Genomic DNA, 20,667 nt, shown 5'->3' with positions numbered 1-20,667 from the left:
GCACCAAACCCGTGTTGTGGGTTTCACTGAAGTGGTAAACGTCTAAGACCTGCATCACTTCAGGCTTTCCTCCCACATTAAGCTGAAACGCCGTGAAAAACTTGAATACTGTTAAAAGCGGCATTAAACCCAACTCACTCACTGTCCTGCTTTGCTGATTTGGCAGTGTTCAAATCCACATGTAGTCATAGTGTAGTGCAGTCTGTGTCTAATTTTTAACTTTTTTAGCCTGAACTTGTCTTTTGGCAAAATTCGAGTACATTTTACTCTTGATGCAGGAACACTTGTTAGATCATGTAGATGAGCTTACTGAACTGAAAGTGTTTATGAGACTCAGGCTCTCTACTATTTGATAATGGTAAACATGGTTTTGGGTTGTATGAATTTAAAATTAGAAAAAAAGTATGTTGTTTTGTAGCAATGTACATTTGGGTTTGTTTTTTTTGGAGGATACTTAACACACCGGTAGGGTAAATGTCTATTGATTATTGTGAGGACCTTTCGTTTTCAAAAGATCATTTCAGCATCCTGACACATATTTGTATTTTGGTAGTATCCTCTTTTGGATATAACTTATCTACTGTCTGTCAATGGACTTCTTATTTCAATTTCATGGGTAAAGTTAATCATATTAATGGATTTAACCCTTGTTAATGGACATGTGGAGGACAGCAGGACAAACAGTGGGGACAAACACCTGGTTCCTCCAAGTTTTCTGTTTTCCTGTATTTTCTTCACTGACTGTACAGACTTGTGATTCATTCATTATTGATTGTACTATGAGTCAACAAGAGGTAGGTCGTGTTTGTGTGGACTGCAAATCAATGAATACTGTAATGAAGTCTTTTGTACATTTATGCATTATGTTTATGAGTTTGATGCATCAACACAAAATTATTTTGGGTTTGGTTCAGCTTTAATATCACAATATCAGAGTGAGCTTTTGGCGTTGGTTTGTCTGTTCACAACTCTCATACCATTTGATTGGTCTTCATTCCACAATATTATTCTCTTGAAGAAGTGCGAAGGACTCCAGATTAAAAACAATGGGCCACTATCTATGGTCCAAATGGTTACTCGATATGTCATGTTATTCCATCTGGTTTCTGTAGTATATTAAAGTGTTGAAATATACACTAAGCTTGAGAATAAGCAGAACTAAAAATCTTTTTTATTTTTTAACCATTTATCTATTTTACACCTGGTTTGCAGGATGTAATTGATCTGTTTGAAATTAACTCAGTATGTGTCACTGTATCAGGAAACACAGGTGTCTCCATTGTCTAAGGGGGCAGGTAAGGTAGCCAAGTGGTTAAAGCGTTGGCTCTTCACGCCGAAGACCCGGGTTCGATTCCTGACATGGGTACAATGTGTGAATCCCATTTCTGGTGTCCCCCGCCGTGATATTGTTGGAATATTGCTAAAAAACGGCGTAAAACGATACTCACCCATAAGGACGAATATCAATGTGCTTGTCGTGGTGTGTGTTCAAATCCAAAACTGGTGTGCTTGGGCCATCGGGAAGTTACCCACGATCCTGGTAATGTGTACAACCTGTATGCTTTGAGCTGACGCCCACCTGATACTGAAAGAGCATCATTAAAAATAATTTCCTTCACTGGTATCAGTACCACCTCAGCAAGGTGAAGTTTTGTACCTCAGTACTGTGTTACAATTACTGTGATCATATCAAATCATCATATACATGATATCAACTGTATTGACGTATTGTCAACATACTGCACAAGAATTCCCTACAAAGAAGGAACACAATCATTTGTTTCAGTAGTAGTAATCGGAACTACATTCCTGATTTTACGTCATTCGTGCTGTTATTGCCCAACTCGTGTTTATCGTCTCAGTGCTGAAGCATGGTAATTAGTGGCTTGTCATGAACGGTATTTGTTAATTTAGTCAGAATTTTGTAAATATTCACTAGTTAATATTTAAAATCCCACGCAATATTTTCTGATTGTTTCCACTGTTATGGGTGGTGATGGATGTTCTGTACACGTGGGGTGTATGTGCTGCTAAGAACCATGATAGGTTGGCTTGTTTGCTACATATTGTTTATGATGTGATATGATTTTTGTTATCTGTTGCTTCCTCTTAATCCAGAAGTGGGCCAAGTTTGAGTTATTGCTTGTATTATATGTATATATGGGGCTTTTTTATACACTTGATTTGGCTTACTGATCTTATCTGCATTTTGATGTTGGTAAATGCTGTTATCCTCTGGATGGTTTAAATATCAAATATGCTTTAGCATACTCTGATTATGTAATTATCTTGCCAATTTATATAAGTATCTGTTATTTATGTTGTGAGGATATAGACTTGTTAGACAATATCAGAAATTGCATGTGAGCCTGCAGTCAGTGTTGCATAATTATTTTCCAAACATTATCTTTATTCCCTTTTAGGTGTATAATAGTACAGGATTAGTAAAATGTTGTTGACAACAGCATCTTGAGAAGTGATACATGTGTACTAAATTATTTATTTTGCCTCACAAAAATATAAGTTTACTTCGCAAAAGAATATTGTATAGAACATGGATATTGTGTCCTAATCACTTTTGACATGACGATGAACTTATACATATCCTACTATTAGGATTATCATGATTAGTGAAATGTATTAAGAACATTTATGGTCTAAATGGTCACTTGTCCCTGTGCCTTGGACATACACTTTTATGATAGTTTTAAAACTTACCATCCATGACATTTGCCCCATGGCGTGGTGGTAGCTCCACTGTCAATGCATTAGCTTATCGTAGACAGATTGTGATTTAATCTGCTACATCACTTATTAACCTCTTTCTTGTGATAATACGGAAGAAATCCATTTTGTGGTTATTTTATCCCATGGCTATTTTTTTGTACTCTGTGCATATAATTTAGTTGGAAGATATGGATATGATCAGATCCATCTGAGTCAGGGTTGTCAGTCATATGGGTTTTCATGTTTTACCTCTTCTTACTGCTTGAAAGACTGAGCTGAAATATTTTGGCGTTCCTAACCATTACAGTCTGAAATGTTTCCAAGTTGTTTTTTATAAGACTACAAAGAGTACAATTATTGATTACTTAAGAAATATTTGAGCTCTTCCTCTACAAATCCCAAAGAAAGAATATTTAATTTGTGAATGCACAAGCTTGTTTCATTTTGTGTTTAGGATGAAATTGATCTGACGTTACCATGGGTAGGTCAGGATTAATTCTTGCAACTTCAAATTCGCTACCAAAAGTTCAAATATAGACAAAAAGTGTTGCTGGGGTACCTTCCATAATGAATACAACTTTTCGAGGAATTTCATATTTGGGATTCCAAAGTTACATGAGATTTTCACCTGGACAGTATATTTGACAAATTATGATTACCATCAAGAAAGCGTGTTTGTCCAAATGCTCTGCACCTATTTATCATCATTTCAATATAAATAATATAGTTTTGGCTGTCACCATTCTAATCTACATCAGCTTAAATAGTGAGCTTCAGTAAAGGAAATATATTTAAAGAAGGTTTTGTAATTAAATACCAGATAAGTAATAACTTTTAAATCCTTTTGATATTTGAGAATAACTTTGATGGTTTTTATAACAGCAGGAAAGGCAAACCCTCGTTTGTTCTATGTAAAATGTTTACAACTTCAAGTTTCACCACACCTCTGAAGGTTTTTCAGTTGTGATAAGATAAATTGATTTTAATTACTTCTCAGTAAGCATTTGTAAATAGGTGTATATATCATGTAAAGTAATTCACTTACATTGTACTGGTAATTATTTAGGCAATGTATTCATTTTTTATGTTAATGTATTATATACGTGGACTTTACATTAATGAATCAATGCATAACTATAACGATTATTTCATTTTGTATTTATGGTTATGTTCTTTTGTTTGTATAATGATACTTATATTGGGGAACTATAGAACAAACAGGTTCTCTTCTTTCAATCATTGTTAGATTTTACACAGTTTCCCAGCCAAATGTATTGACATTCTATATGAGGATGATCGATATGCACATTGTCAATCAAAAATTGTTAATTTCTTGAATTAAAAGCCTGAATTATTGATGGGTGAAAACTTAAAGGAGGGACTAGCCTCAAGTCGTTCATGTTTTAGTTTGTCTGCTAGTCTATATTATGTTATGCATATCATCATACCTTTCAGCTGACGATTGCCCTGATTATGCACAAAGAATGTCTCAAGTTAAAAAATGGCACTAATTACAACATCAAGAACAGGGTCCCATTCAACAAAGTCATCACAGTGCTATGATTGTTGAATGCCTTTGTTATAGTATAGGAGTTATGATCGTCTTAGTGCTAAGATTGCTTTTGGGGTTGGGACCCTGGACAGGAAATGGGTTGCGGCTGTGGAGCTAGTCCTTTAACATCAGATCTCTACTTGATAGATAGTTAGAGTATATACATGATTCATATTAACAAGGTGAGAAATTAACGCTAGCACAAATTCCTCGGGGCTTTTCCAAATTTACCCATTGTTTATTTATGGATGAACAACTTCTTTATTACAATTTAAGAGCGCCGTTTCAGTGTAGGTTCTAACACTGTTATCAAGCTCTTAAATTGTAATAAAGAAGTTGTTCATCCATAAATTCTTATCCTTACTTAGTGCTCCAACTTCTAAATGCCTATCAAAGAAGAAATTACAAAGGCAATTTATCTTTACCCGGGCTAGTCAAACTTTTGAGTTTAGTTCTAAGCCTGCATATACTCAAATATTATTCCTTTAGTAGATATTGGTTTCCACAGAGCAATAATCTTCAGAATGGCAAAATTGCCGATATGGCATAAAACAATTATCACACACTTGATGAAGGGCATTTCTGTTATTATTCCAGAGGTAGCATATGTAACAGGAACAATCATAACAAAGTCATTAACTTAGATAGTTTTTTTTATATGTTATTTTATTCAAACAGATTTTAACATTGATGACCTTACTGTTATTTGTATGTGTATTGGAGTTTTGAAAGCATGAATATGTTTATAGTATTCCCGATTGCCCTACTGTCATGTATAGAAATAGTTGTGTATTTTGAGATAGTTCCTTGTGTTTTATTCAAAATTGCATATAAGTTTCGTGGAAATGTTTCATGTTTTCGTTCAACTGTTTTATTAATGTTTGTGAATTTTGTACACAAATACGTTTTGTACAAGTGTTTTAAGTTTTGTAATTTATAAATATTTATTTCGTACTGATTGTGATCCAGTAATTTAAATTGTAGTGTTGATTCTGTCTTCGTCCTGTGTGCACTGAGCATAATAAAGAGTTCTGATTAAGGTCTATACATGGTTATGTAAACAATAAAATATTCTGAATTGTTACTATTTCTATTGATTCAGTTTTTAAATTGTAACTGCAATTCATTGAACAGTGTAAATATTTAGGTTATCATGTAAGAAATTACTTTTATTTGAAGTTTGTTTGAAAGGGTTTTGTTAGTTTGCATCATTCTTTAAATTGCATTTGTGTCTGAAGCTTGAGAAATATGTAATTCAGGTGTCAAATAATTATCCTAGAGGGATTGTTAATGAATGTATCTTCTGAGCTGACAACATTCAGTCTTTTACTTTGTCTTTCATTTCAGTTTAAACAAATGTGCTATGGTAATAAAGTATTTGACCTTTGTGTACATGGCATCTTTTGTATTTTTTACTGTTTCAGCAATATTGCTTGGGCAGGAAAGGAGGGTTGTGATTGGAGGAAAGATTATGTTAGTGAGTGTGTGAATGTTGTTCTATAGTTTCAGTCAACTACATGGTCGCTACAGTGCAGCAGCCTGTAAATAAATGGGTCTTATCCAGGCAAACCAGTTGCTGACTGCTGGGGCAATGACCCACATCACGGGGTTGTGATGACACACTACCGTCAGGTCACCATTGTGACCACTGGATACTTGTTTCAGTCTGCAGAGGGTGCAGGGGACCTATTCTGATGGGGGAATGGCCTTAAAGATGGACGAGACTCCACTTAGATGTTATCTGTTTGAATCATGGCAAAGGAACTACACTTTACTCAATAAGACTTATCTAGACTTCCGGCTCTGGCTCATCTGAGCTTTATTATCTATTTAAATCTACCAGGTGTTCATGAGGGAACTGAGAATGAAATCGAGTGAGCACTGATCAACTGACAAGGGTCATAGTGTGCTTTGAACATGATCTCCAGCATGGAAAAAGCACCATGTAAATGGATTATTATTATTACTAGTATGATGATGCTGCTGCTACTGCTGCTGATATTGTATCCAGTATGTTTGAGCCCAGAAGTGTCTCACACACTGATAATACTGCATGTGAGTCTGTTCTTCACCTGCTCAGTGGCCAAGTGATCTTAACAGCACGATTAGGTTGTGCAGAGTTGTGTCTATAAGCAGGAAGGTGTCGATGCATGTGATTTTGCATGGAATCATTTTCATCCCGTTTGTCATACCCCGTAACATCTGTACTAAGGTGATATACATTTACTATATGATCACTGGGGTTCTTCTGATTTTACACACTGTGAAATGTGATATGTGGTGGAAATCCTAAATCAATTACTCATTGACTCTTCAATAACTACCTCACTTCGATATCCACTTAGAACACATACAGTAGAGTAATAAACAATATAATAAATCATAACTTTATACTGCTTCGATTGTATTCGCCATCTACTGGTCACAAATACATACAATTCAACTAATTCTTCATAAGAAAGAAAAAATCTCTGTCAAAAAGAGTCCATTGTACAATTCCAACTACAGCATAAGCATGTGTTAATGAATCGCTATCAACTAGTGAGGAATCCAGGTGTTTTCGAAAAGGTGGCCGTATCCTTTGTTTGTGAAGTCACTATATGATATTGTTATGTCACATTATAACAGTTGTCAATTCAGGCATCATTATCCAAGTAAGAGTTTTGCAAATGATGAGGTGCGACTTCAAAACATCAATAAAACAATATATCTCGCAGAAGGAGAGGCTGTTCAAAATGGAATGCATTCGTCAGCACTCGCCCCTCTCCTTAACCTCCAATTCGGCTTCTCCCGGAATACCACGAGTTGGTTACGAATGAATGGAATGGTATAGAGTCAGTGACGTCACTGTATTATGACGTCATGTTATTGTGTCGTCACGTAATTATCTCGCCCATATTCATTGAGACTCGCCGTGCTTTTTAGCGATGGCAAAGATATCTGTCTAAAATGGGATGCAAACAGACCAAGGTTAAGCCTTTCAAGCAGACTTCTCCGGAGGAGGCTCTGACGGGCAAGATCAACTGTCCTCACGAGTTATATTTCGCCAAGTGTCAGGTGACACCGCCCACACCCCGCCTATCAGGGACGGAGATTCTTCAACAGTTACGAGACGAGGGCTTGGTCCACGACCGTCAGTCCAGCGGAGGAGTTGCCTTCTCTGTCCCAGCAGTGGAGGGGGTTGTTCCCAGTGGCAGAGCTCCCCGACGTCTGGAGCAAATCCCAGTGCGATGCTTCTACACAGCTGAGTTGAGGAGACAGAAGGCTGATCTATTCCGATTTGACAGGTAAAATCTTTAGAACGAAGACTGTAAACACTGAAAACGTTTATATAACTAAGCGCGCCTTTTTCTTGATCTCCCAAATTTCTTAAGGATCTAATTCATGATTGCATGTTTTTGTATACAGGTTGGTAGAACAAGTCCAGAGGAAACAACTGGACAGAGAAATAAAGCACAAAGCTGTCAAGGACGAAAAGAAACGTCGCGAGTTTATCAAGAAAATGAAGACTGAGCATCAGCTTCAGGTGAGGGAGGAGAAACTGAAGAAGCTGGAGGAAGAGCGGGCATCCGTGAAGAAGAAGCCAGCCAAGAAGTAGACTAAGAGGAGCGAACAGAGTTGATGGTTGTGAGGATGTTGAGAACAGCGGATGATGCAAATAAATGAAGAACATTAGGCCTTAATGAAAAAATGAACAAACGTAAAAAAGAACAAAAGAAAAGCAACAGGCCCAGCGAAACAGGAAGCCGGAAGATGCAGTAGAAGGGGATACAGATCATACGAAGGCAGTGTTGACATGGAAGAAATCCTTTAGTCTTTTTTATTGTTTAAATCATTTATAAGAACTCTTTCAGATTACTACGTATAATGTGTAATATACCTGCAATGGTTTTATACATTAAATTTATCATAAAATATTTTGAACATGTCATATCTTGTTGATATTATGAGGTGGATTTTTGTTTATAATAAAATTTTCCCCGAAAAAAACATAGGTATTGTTGTTATAACCCAGTTGCAAGGTTATGGAGCTGGCTGGGTAGTTCTGTGACAAGCTAACACACGTGAACATTGTCATATTTTAATCACACAAATTCAACGACGGAATCCCCATTGGAGACAGTCGTGGTGTACTGGTGATATACTCTGTCGTGGAATCCCCATTGGAGACAATCGTGGTGTACTGGTGATATACTCTGTCGTGGAATCCCCATTGGAGACAATCGTGGTGTACTGGTGATATACTCTGTCGTGGAATCCCCATTGGAGACAATCGTGGTGTACTGGTGATATACTCTGTCGTGGAATCCCCATTGGAGACAGTCGTGGTGTACTGGTGATATACTCTGTCGTGGAATCCCCATTGGAGACAGTCGTGGTGTACTGGTGATATACTCTGTCGTGGAATCCCCATTGGAGACAGTCGTGGTGTACTGGTGATATACTCTGTCGTGGAATCCCCATTGGAGACAGTCGTGGTGTACTGGTGATATACTCTGTCGTGGAATCCCCATTGGAGACAGTCGTGGTGTACTGTGATATACTCTGTCGTGGAATCCCCATTGGAGACAGTCGTGGTGTACTGGTGATATACTCTGTCGTGGAATCCCCATTGGAGACAGTCGTGGTGTACTGGTGATATACTCTGTCGTGGAATCCCCATTGGAGACAGTCGTGGTGTACTGTGATATACTCTGTCGTGGAATCCCCACTTGGAGACAGTCGTGGTGTACTGGTGATATACTCTGTCGCGTAGTCCCCGCTTGGAGACAATCGTGGTGTACTGGTGATATAGTCTGAACTGGAATCCCCGCTTGGCGACAGTCATAGGGTATGGCTATGTACCCCACTTTGGGTCAATCATTAATTAACATGTAGTCTCCACAATGAAGTTATGTATAAGGTTTAATAAATCTCCAAATGTTTAGTACATTCTATAAAAACACCTTTAATGTATCATAAGTTTAGAGCTGTAAATGGACTTGTTCTATAGGAACAAATGCTGTAGGGGTTGTAAGAGAGAATACTTGAAAACATAAGTTTTTTTCCTCAATTCCAGAAAAATGAAGTATCGTAAAATCCCGAGCACAGCTCATAGAATAGTAATTATGCCGGTGAGGAACTGTCGTCATGTCTAAAACATCCGTATTGAAGGACGAAATGCTGAATGGTGCTGACAACTACGCGGCGACTTCGGCAGTCAGACACCATGTTCCTGTTTGTTTCTAATGATGTACAACATAAGCTCCATAAAACGCCAATTCACATGAACTCCGTGAGCATATTCATTTATGCTGCTTGACATAGTTTTGTGATCATCAATGCTAACGTAGCGGGTTGGTTTATTTGGATACACTCCCACAGCACCGTCTGAAGTAACCATTGCGTGAAAGGAGTAAGTTGTAGAACGAAGCCTTTACGTCTAAACCGGCTTGGAAAAGAAAGGCATTCTTTTTTTTATGGCTCAGCCATTCAGCTGTCCCAAGACAGGTGCTTGTTTCGTGCATGGGCGTATGCTGTGCTGGTGTATCTATGCGTATGTGTTAAGGAAGTTCCTTTCACGTGACATTTGTATTGGTCCTTTATTAGTTACCTTTATTAGACCAGCGTACTCTCTGTCATGTGGAAGATGTGGGTCATGGTGCACTTTACGTTCAAAGTATCTGTATAACCAATTTCACTCATTGAGGCTATATGTTCATCTTCTGAAGAGCGAGTGTTATAAAGCCATTCAAAGACGTACACATCTATGTATCAATTATCAATTTCATTGGGCTCTCACGTCAAGCATGACTTGGCCCCTCACGACATATGTGGTGTACAAGATTGTGTGTGTGTGTGTGAGAGAGAGAGAGAGAGAGAGAGAGAGAGAGAGAGAGAGAGAGAGAGAGAGAGAGAGAGAGAGAGAGAGAGAGGAGGCATAACCAGCCCATGCTTACACCTCCACCAGAGCATGTTGTCCCTGTCAGTCTCCATGGAGGGATACGCGTAGTTGTTGTTTTTAGCGAGGCAGTGTAGCTTCCTGTGGCATTTCCTGTTTAACACCAAAAAATATCAGAAACAGAAATTGTTTGCACAGCTGTTTCTTGGGGTCATCCACCTGTTTCACTATAACTTCAACAGTGCTTTTGCTTTTGTTTTGTTTCATGACCCACCATGACACCTTGTACTGTAAGGGTCTTCATAACTGCTGAGTTCTTGCGATATGACATGCGAAATTACATTAAGAGAGGCGGTAGTTTTAAGGCTCTTGTTTTCCTCTTGAAACGCTAAATACGACTAACTGACTAACATCAGACACGCACAACGGGGTTCGATGTGACGCTAGCGTAGCCAGGCGTCAACACAACACGCAACTTGTAGCAAGGCATTCTACAACCGCTCCTCTCATCTGACGGTTTATATGACCGTATGTTATGTTGGTGTGCTTTTCTCAACACATATGAGCCACTTTGGTTTAACGTCTCTTGAACAGTATGTTCAGTTTCAGTTCTATCACGGCTTGATGTGGGAGGAGTTAATAGACGTTTACCACTTTGGTGACTGCAGCGAGCACGGGTGTGGTACAGACAAACGTAGAATCATAATCAGAGGATTCGAACCACGATCATAGGATTCTGGCACGCTTAAGGGGCGGAACTCTGCACAGCGAATTGCGACGCCCTAGACAAAATAGGCCACCCACGCACCACTTAACATTTATGAACATGGAGGATCTATGAACCTGAAACTTTTCAACGTATCTCAGCATTTGTATTATTACAAATACAACAAGATTTCGATTGAGTTAAATGTATTAATGTGTAATTTGTAAACTATATTGCAAGTAGGTAATATGTGCAATAACATTTCTAATAGGTTTTGCGTCAAATACAGCCAAACACTGTCCAAGCCCACGAACCTGTAAACGTTTTTTTTATATATTTCAGATAAAGCCATCGTTATGTCTACCAGATAAACGAACCAGAGGTTATCAGGCGATGACAGCGAGACTGTTAAGAGGCCACATTTTACGCGAAATTATTAATGTAGGTCCGCATAGCTATCAATACTACAAGCGCACTCATTTGAACTTATATTTCTTCTTTTCTGAAGCGTGAAATCTTCGCCACTATTTCAGACATCGTTACAATGGTTCCATGCATGGGTGCGCCAATCCCCTTGAGAAAAGTAGTTCCGGGTGGCAAGTCGTTTCTACAGTTACTACAGTAATAACTCCGTAATGAGTCCGCATGACGAAATCAGACACCAAAAACATAATGTAATTATTTAGGTATTAACTCCGCTGACTCCACCAATCAGTGACTGCATGCATATCCTCTATTCATTCTCAAGTTTATTATTAAGACGTACACTTTAGATACGTTTTAGAAATACCCCCAACCCCCCTCCCCCCCCTCCACTTGTACGTTGAATTTAAAACCTAACCGTAAAGAATGTATTGACATGTTATCACAGGTTCACATTTTTATATATATTTAACGTGCATGACGCTAAGACGGACCCCAGTCTGACCAATAACATGTGACAACCACGTGTTGGTGTTTAACCTTACTCACATGTAAAGGGAATCAGCAGTAATGTTGTGGGTAATTGATTGTTACACTCCAATCGATCATGGCCTGTTTTTACAAGGCATACGCAAACACACAGGTTTGTGTTCTTTGTGGTATTTGAATCACTGCACGTTTCAAAGTTTAGGCACAACATACAGAGAGGACGGTGAGGTAGCCTAGTGGTTGAGGCGTTCGCTCTCGCCGAAGACCCGGGTATGATTGCCCATGCGAGTGTGAGTGAGTGAGTTTGGTTTACGCCGCTTTTAGCAATATTCCAGCAATATCACGGAGGGGGACACCAGAAATGGGCTTCACACATAGTACCCATGTCGGGATTCGAACCCGGGTCTTCGGCGTGACGGGCGAACGCTTTAACCACTAGGCTTCCCGACCGCCCCGATTGCCCATGTGGGTACAATGCGTGAAGCTGGTGTCCCCCGCCGTGATATTGCTGGAATATTGCTAAAAACGGCGTAAAACCATTCACTGACATACAGACACTCTGTTGAGTCGCAAGTATACAGATACTAACTCAAAACAGTTTACTCCTCATGTAGCAGACTGAATCTTCTATTGAAGATTTATGCATTTTTTAGGAATTATATTAATTTTGAAATTTCACTTCAGGCTCAATGTTGGAAATAACTAACTTTGTAAATAAGCCTGTATTAAAGTACTTCATATCTAATATATGTTTTCAGGGATATATGTTTTCACCACACAACCATCAAATACGAGACAGTATTTGGTCACACGTTATAAAGTCATAAAAGTCATAAAGTTATAAAGTTATTCATGTATACTTTTCCCTTTTAGCTCAATAATACATTTATTTGCAATTTTTATATCGATTCGATTCATACGTCATAATGTTATAAATATATATCATATTGTTATTATGTGTGCCAGATTATTATTGTTACGTTTGTGTTCTGTCCGGAGTGGGCGCTTAGTGCAAAAGAGTATTTTTCTGTGTACAGTAAACTACGGTTATAACGAACTCAAAGGGACCACTAATTTTAGTTCGTTATAACCGTAGTTCGTTTTATACATATATACAGCACATGACCAGGACAAACGGGGTTTACTGTAGTCATTACCTCAAGTATCATGTAAGTACGTACACGCGAGCAATAAATCAGTTGTGATTCACTTACATGAGGCTAAAAGAGTTGATCGTTAATTATATAACATATTAAATTCATAATTAACCAGTGATAATAAATTACGTATCATGTCATACCCTCATATCCTCGTGTGCGTGAGTCACGTGATATCAGCTGTTAATTATCAAACAACCAAGTCGGTTGTTTATGATTCATATGCAACCTGCCAAAGGCGAAACAAACCGGCTCCCCACAGCTTTCCCTCATCTGAAGCAGAGAAAACACAGCGGGTGAATCTCCCGAGCCGTCAGCAGTTATCCCCCTGAATCGGGTCGAGTGGTATGTGCTCCCTCGCATAATCCGACACTACCGCCCCGTCGTCTCAGTTCGGCGTTCCTGAGGGTTTGGGGGCATACATGAACCGCGACACACACCTGATGGTCGAGCTGTAAATCCTCACAATGGATCGCGTGAAGGGGTATTAAGTTCGGCAAACATACGGACATCAAATTTCTCGGTATTCGGAGTCGCTGGAGCAGTGCGCGGTGTGAGCAGACGACAGTGCAGACGTTTTCTGACACCGCTTATACGTAGGAGCACCCATAACACGGACTTGGAGCGACATTAAGTTGGTGTAAACAGTTGTTCCGATAACATACCGACGTGGGTTGGATGGTTACCGTCGATATCACCTTCAACACCATGACAACTTCCGTATGGCTGTCAATACCATTCAACTAGTGGCTCTGATCGTCCAAGGGTGAGAAAACGTCAAAATCATAACAGGACGTGGGGGTGATGATTAACACCTATCTCTTCGTGAAGTCGGGTACACTATTAGTACACAGGTGGTCGTCGGGTAGAACAGGGCGACTCCCTTGCTCATTGGCTTGCTCTGTGTTTGTTTAAAGGGTAGATTTGACATTGTGAGATATTAAGTTGAAGACGCATTCTTCTGGTTCATAGGATTAATATGTGTTGAGAGTGACGCCGTTTTAGACCAGATACGTGTGTTGACACTCTGGAAAACGTGTTGACTGACCCGAGAATGGATACCCATTCATAACGGATACTTGGATAACTCCATACAACATACGGACAGGACTTTCACTGAACAAGGTAAGGCCATAGATAAGTTGTTTTTGAACGCCCCCCCACCCCCCTCCATCCACCCACCACACACACGCGGACTGAAAGTATAGTTAGCACATGTTATATCATCTAACGAAGTTATATTTACAAGAAATCCAGATACATTCTAGTTGCCATTGCAGTGCTTGTTATATGTCAATAACGTATGATTCAGCAGATTTATTTCCCGCGATTGTATTTTAGATTTCTTCGCCCGTACCCACACGTGCTGTTGACCTATATAATTGTTACAGATATGTCTCGTGGTCAGATCCGTGGCAGTGCTGAGCCATCTGACGTCAATCCTCGCCAAGTGTACATGTTACAAGGGCATAACTTACCACCGTTAGAAATAGTTCAAACATTCCTAAAACCAGCCTCTTGCCTTGAACCGTGGGTGGGGTTCGAGTTCAACGGGAAGTTTATCTGGCTTTCAAGAAAACGCGTCTAACCCAGCCCGCTATTGTCTCGATACGAGCCACCATCACGAAATCATGTGACTTCTACTTTACTTGAATGAATGGCTACACCGTAAGATATCTGGCGGTAAGGCTGTTCTCATGTTGTGCAGAAAACTGGATTGTACGTAAATATTGACACTGTACAGCTTCAGACGATAAGGAACATTCCGTTATGAAATCATATCCGCCCCTCTTCCAGGTTGTTATGCGTCAGGCTGTTTGCTTACAATTTGGTGGCTGTTCACTTGACGCGGTTACTATATTTTATGTAGTTAGATAGGACGCAGTCTAAGGTATAACACAATGAAGTTCAATGAATACTTTTAAGATTAAACATTTCATTATGAAATAAGTAACTTAAAAAATCAATCAATCCCACATAGGCCCATACAGTTTAGGTCTGATATTCGGTTTGACTTTGGATTATAAGTTTACGTTTCGTAAACTTCAATTACATGTTTACGTGTTTGTGTTAATTTTATTCGGGGGCAAGCATACATGCGCTAAATAAGCTCGCGTTTGTATATATTGTTACCACATGGCCATAAACAATAGCGATGACATGTTTGTAAAAAAACATTTGTATCAATCACCTGTTTATCAATTTAAACAATACATCTTCAATAACTGTTCCTGGTGTATTTTAATCAAAATATTTAAAGTTAAACAAGCTAAACGACAATGTGACATTTAATGAAGTCATAATTAGAATATAAATTGTTAACATTAGCCGTAAGTATGTTTAACGATGGTACGCCATTTTTGGTGAGGCACTGCTCTCTCACGCGTGACGCGGACCGTGAAGATCCGGGGTAGAATAGGTCTTCAGCAACCTATGCTTGCCGTAAAAGGCAACTATGCTTGTTGTAAGAAGCGACTAACGGGATCGGGTGGTCAGGCTCGCTGACTCGGTTGATGCATGTCATCGATCCTAATTGCATGGATCGATGCTCACGTTGTCAATCACTGGATTGTCTGGTCCAGGATCGACTACTTACACACCGCCGTCATATAGCTGGAATATTGCTGAGTGCGGCGTTAAACAACAAACAAACAAACAAATCACGCGTGACGCATTACTGAAGTGAGTGTTGAGCTGCTGTTTTTATTCAGCTTCGTGCTTCATTACCCCTAAAAAATGCTCTTCATTTAAACTCTTTCCCAAGCTACAGAAAGAGCCACTGCATCTGCTCGGTTATTTAGCATGAGAACGAAAATCAGTTTACGTCATTTTGACAACCCTTGGGCTATTTATATACATGCCAGGCGATATCAAGTGAAAATATGCAGGGCAATATTTTGATCGCTCTTTATATGACAACATGTATTGCTATAAACGACTGAAACATTTCGATGTTATCTTTTCGTATATGTTATTACATCATTAACCGAATACCACAAGAATAACATTTTACATCTTTTGGACTTTATTCTAAACATATATATATATAAGTTACTAAACATTCTTGCAAGCAATGTTTGTGCAAGGTGTATAGTAAGTAATACTAAGAAAGGAGTAAAAGTAAATAGAGTATAAGATTTTTTACAAGCCTGATGCTAAAAGATTTCTGAATTTGCTGCCACGTTCAATACAAGTCCTCCCAAAGAAGCTGTCAGCTTATTTCAATGATTATATGTGCTAATTAACATCAATAACGTACACGTTATGCAACAAGTCACGAGCTGACCAGCGGTTATTTCGCCCAGGGCACTGGACACTGACCAGAGGTATCCCTCGTTCATCAACTGAGCGGAACAGGAAAGTCACACTTTTACCAATCGTTTATGCGTCAGCTAATTTCTGAGACATTGATTAATTATACACGTGGCTCCAAATTCTCTTGCCAGCACATCGCACTTTAACGTTCATCACACAGTTGCCGGGCCTCTTCAAAGGGTGAGTTGATAAGCATTCAGTAGCAACCCTCTTTCAAACCTGCGATCAGTTGATTGTGTATTTGTGGTGTTTGTATTGAGGTACCGGGTGTTGTTTAGTTAGACTAACATCTAGTCTCTAAAATGAACATATCGTACAGAAAAAACAGTCGTTAAATTATCTTTAAAAGAATAATAAAAAGGAGCCAAGCGATTCATTTCTTTTTCAGATGATACTGCAGAAATCTAGACCTGCCAACCATTATAGACTTGCATGGGCTGTATTTGATATATTTGTATGAGGGTCTGTAAGACAGACTATTGTTTAGTCACTTTTGTATGATTGAAAAGTATAATATACTGATTTAAGGACCATTGGAGATAAGAAACACAGCACAACCCCTATTTGGCCTTAAAATGTATTATATTTACTTTTAAGTTTTTAAATATGTATTATATTTACTTGTAAGTTATTAAAAATGATATATATTTACTTATAAGTTATTAAAAGTACAAGATTTCAATATTATTTTGGTGGGCGTGGGGTAGCCTAGTGGGTAAAGCGTTCGCTCGTCTCGCCGAAGAGCCGGGTTCGATTCCCCACTTGTTTACAATGTTTGAAGCCAATTTCTTCTTTCCCTCGCCGCGACATTTTTGGAATATTGCTCAAAGCGGCGTAAAACCACACACGTAAACATAACTGATGAACTAGGAATCTCCTTACACGTGTACTCTCAACAAACTGTTGTTAAAATGTGAGTGATGAATGCGATGCATTTGTCTCTATTTTGATTCAGGTTTGTACTCAACACACGGTTCTGTGTATACATGTATACACTGGCAACCTTGCAATGGCCATTACGGTGCAGTTAACGATTAACTAAAGATTAAATACATTTCACTCCTCACCAGATCACATGGGAGTCAAAAGTTCACCTTTACCGGTGATTGAATAGCCTAAACACAATATATTGCTCAGACATACGGTATACCCAATACATAGCCTATTTGACATACAACTCCTAATTCTCAATACTCGAAGAATAGTGAATAACGGGTTTCGACATAGTCTCCTCTAGGCGCGTACTGAGTGAAAACGAGCCACCTAGGTTATCGTGACGGGTGTATTCAGATCTCAATGCTACTAGCACATCAACAATGGCTCGAACAATACTGACCGACCTTGTGACCAGATATATCTGATACCCATACAGGCCAGTGAGACGCTGTCTTTTGAGGTAAACCCCATTAACAGGTTTACTGTCTTCCAAACAGCATTTACTCGTCTTCGATCTTAAATTTTATGAGTGAGTATGGTTTTACGCCGCTTTTAGCAATATCACGGCGGGGGACACCAGAAGTGGGCTTCACACAGTGTGCCCATGTGGGGAATCGAGCCCGGGTCTCGAACGAACGCTTTAACCACTAGGCTACCCCACCGCTCCTACATTTTATGATGTAGATCGGTCTAACAGTTAATGATAATACAAATGTACCTAAATTAACAAAATGTTTCAATTTCACACATGGCTCTTAGATTGAAGAAGGGCACCCGAGTCTGGAAAAGTCTCCCTTTAAAGCCTTGTTGTTAACGCGAAGGCAATCATTAACAGAATATCTTAGATACTAGTATATACAGTCAAAAGATGTTTTTAAATTTGAAAATTGAGTACACGCGGAAAGACGCCATAGCACTCAGACTACAGATACATCTACCATTACTCGGAAAGGACGGTATAATGTTTCGTTTTGTTCATGTTCAACAAAATATCAAAGACCTGACTCGGCTCTGAGTGTCTTATCATTAAACACGCAATTCTAGCATAGCAGGCACTAGTCAGTATTAATGAACTCCCCCGTGTGTTGTAGTTTCAGCCAAACTGCTCTATTGTGTAGACCTCGGTTGTACACAGCTTATTCATCAAATCCTAACAATATATAATCAACGTGGGCGATTGTTTTTTAAGGGATCAATGAAGCCATGAAAAATATTTTCAATATTCAATTACGTTTGAGTGGGAGCATTCTTATCATTCGACAACAGAGTGCAAGGTATGAAGTCCAACACTCGCGAAGATCAACTCTAATGCATGCAAATGGCACGCGCGAAAGCGTTACATTTAATTCTGCCATTGTTTCTTGTGCCAGCAGACCCAGTGAGTACTCGCTTGAGAGACTAGGTTCAAGTTGTGATAAGGATTGAAACCTTTGCAATGGAGACAGAATTTGAAACGGTGAGAGTCTAGGTTTATAAGCATGGTTATATTGTGGGGCATATCACACAGAGCTTATCCCAGTCAACCAGCATGGCTACGTAAAGCGTGAAGTCAGTAATATCTCATCAGCATTACATCAGCATGGCTTTTTAAAGTGTAAAATCAGTCTATACGCTGTAAAAACGTGTTTAGATCCTAAACACAAACCTAAACACGTGCCTTGCCCCATAGTTTTGACATGTTTAGGATTGTATCGTATAGCATGGCTAAATGTATTGTAAAGTAGGAAGTTAAACAGTTGTTATACCAGTATTATCTAAGCGTGTATTGCAAAGTAAGTAGCGTATTCAACTATTATCATTGTATAGCATGGCTAAATGTATTGTAAAGTAGGAAGTTAAACAGTTGTTATACCAGTATTATCTAAGCGTGTATTGCAACGTAAGTAGCGTATACAACGATTATCATTGTATAGCATGGCTAAATGTATTGTAAAGTAGGAAGTTAAACAGTTGTTATACCAGTATTATCTAAGCGTGTATTGCAACGTAAGTAGCGTATACAACGATTATCATTGTATAGCATGGCTAAATGTATTGTAAAGTAGGAAGTTAAACAGTTGTTATACCAGTATTATCTAAGCGTGTATTGCAAAGCTCGTAAGTAGCGTATACAGCTATTATACCAATACTATTTTAACATGTCTATGTATACTGTAAAGTAAGTAGTATATTCAACTGTTATACCAGTAGTATCCAAACATCTGCAAGCATGGCTACGTTAACCAGATACAACTTCTCATATCAGTAACAACTAAGCATGGCTAAGTGTATTGTGAAGTAACCAGAATATTCAACTGTTATACCAGTAGCATCTAAGCATCTGCAAGCATGGCTATGTATATCATATACAACTTCTCATATCAGTAATAACTAAGCATGGCTACGTGTATTTTAGAGTTATTAGTGTGTGCAACTGTTATGTGAGTAATATCTGAGCATGGCTAAGTGTATTGTGAAGTAGTGTATAAGCTCAAGACGTTACGCATGTCTATATTGTGACTGCAATATCATATTCACGAGTAACACTACTACCAATAGACAGATTTATTCCATGAACTACCCGCATGGGAGTCGATTAGTCGCATTAGAATAGGTCCCCAGCAACCTATGCTTGTTTTTAGAGTGAGTGAGTGAGTTGTGTTTAACGCCGCTTTTAGCAGTATTCTAGTTATATCACGGCGTGTCAGCTTAATGTGGGAGGAAAGCCCGAAGTGTTGCAGGTCTCGGACGTTTACCACCTCGGTGAAACCCACGAGCACGGGTATGGTGCTGACAAACCTACAAACATAATCGGGGCAAACCGGGATTCGAACCCACAATCATAGGTTTCTGGCGTGCCCAAGGGTCGCAACTCTGCACAGCGAATCGCGGAGTCTTAGACAACTGGGCCACCTGCGCCCCCGCTTGTTTTTAGAGCCAGCCAGATCAAATAATCAAACAAATACAATATATGAACTGAATTATTCAATTCTACAGAAACAAGTTTAGTGTCATGTGTATAGTGCATGCTAGTGTATCTAGCGAAACAGATTCCATTGTGCCTTAAAGGCAAAATTGCAGTGAAATTATATTACCCCAACCTTAATCCCCACATGGAACGATATTCGTGGTTGAAATACTTAATACGTTACACACTATCTATACGGAGGACATGTGTCCATTTAGTTTATTATGGTAACGAGTTCCAAAGATTTTGATGTTTAATTTCATCGCCCATTGGCTGAAAATGGTAGGATTAAAAGAAAACGAAAGTCACTGTGTATATTTAATTTTTTTTGGCTTCTAATCCTAGCATAATTAACCTTTTGTGATGTTTTGAAGTCCTTTAGAACTTAATCATTTTCAGTCCCCCGACTTTTCCGTCAATTTGTAAAATATGTGTGTTTAAGGTAGAGTTTCATTCTGTTCTGGTTAACCTATTTACCTGTTATCCGATCCAGAGACGATGTACGGTCCCTGTCCGATGTGAAGCGCTTCTACT

General features: G+C 38.9%; 2 protein-coding genes across 4 annotated transcripts in view; both read left to right on the top strand.

Annotated features, from left to right (window-relative positions):
• Nucleotides 1-22: 22 nt before the first annotated feature.
• Nucleotides 23-8,254, top strand: LOC124132853. The gene is made up of 2 exons (XM_046496994.2): nucleotides 23-7,566; nucleotides 7,688-8,254. Exons 1-2 carry the CDS (start codon nucleotides 7,229-7,231, stop codon nucleotides 7,875-7,877), a joined length of 528 nt encoding a protein of 175 aa, XP_046352950.1. The 5' UTR covers nucleotides 23-7,228; the 3' UTR covers nucleotides 7,878-8,254.
• Nucleotides 8,255-13,283: 5,029 nt separating this feature from the next.
• LOC124132740 (transient receptor potential cation channel subfamily M member 2-like) overlaps nucleotides 13,284-20,667 on the top strand; it is a 56,120-nt gene continuing 48,736 nt past the window's right edge. Inside the window, exons 1-2 of one of the 3 annotated variants that reach the window (XM_046496813.2) lie at nucleotides 13,284-14,060; nucleotides 18,560-18,642. In XM_046496813.2, coding sequence (XP_046352769.2) covers nucleotides 18,622-18,642 — 21 coding nt within the window. In that variant the 5' untranslated portion in view covers nucleotides 13,284-14,060; nucleotides 18,560-18,621. Of the gene's footprint in view, nucleotides 14,061-18,556; nucleotides 18,643-20,667 lie in introns of all 3 variants that reach the window. The other 2 variants (XM_046496815.2, XM_046496816.2) reach the window with 2 other exon arrangements.

This window comes from Haliotis rufescens, unplaced genomic scaffold (assembly GCF_023055435.1).
Source record: "Haliotis rufescens isolate VD_foot unplaced genomic scaffold, xgHalRufe1.0.p SCAF_11, whole genome shotgun sequence".
Taxonomy (NCBI): Eukaryota; Metazoa; Mollusca; class Gastropoda; order Lepetellida; family Haliotidae; genus Haliotis; species Haliotis rufescens.
This window is presented reverse-complemented; position numbering and strand designations above follow the sequence as displayed.

What these genes read in the sequence shown, in the direction of transcription:
- LOC124132853 (XM_046496994.2), top strand. Translation starts at nt 7,229, where the DNA reads ATGGGATGCAAACAGACCAAGGTTAAGCCTTTCAAGCAGACTTCTCCG. An exon ending in GATCTATTCCGATTTGACAG is followed by an intron (nt 7,567 to 7,687) that starts GTAAAATCTTTA and finishes TTTTGTATACAG; the next exon opens with GTTGGTAGAACAAGTCCAGA.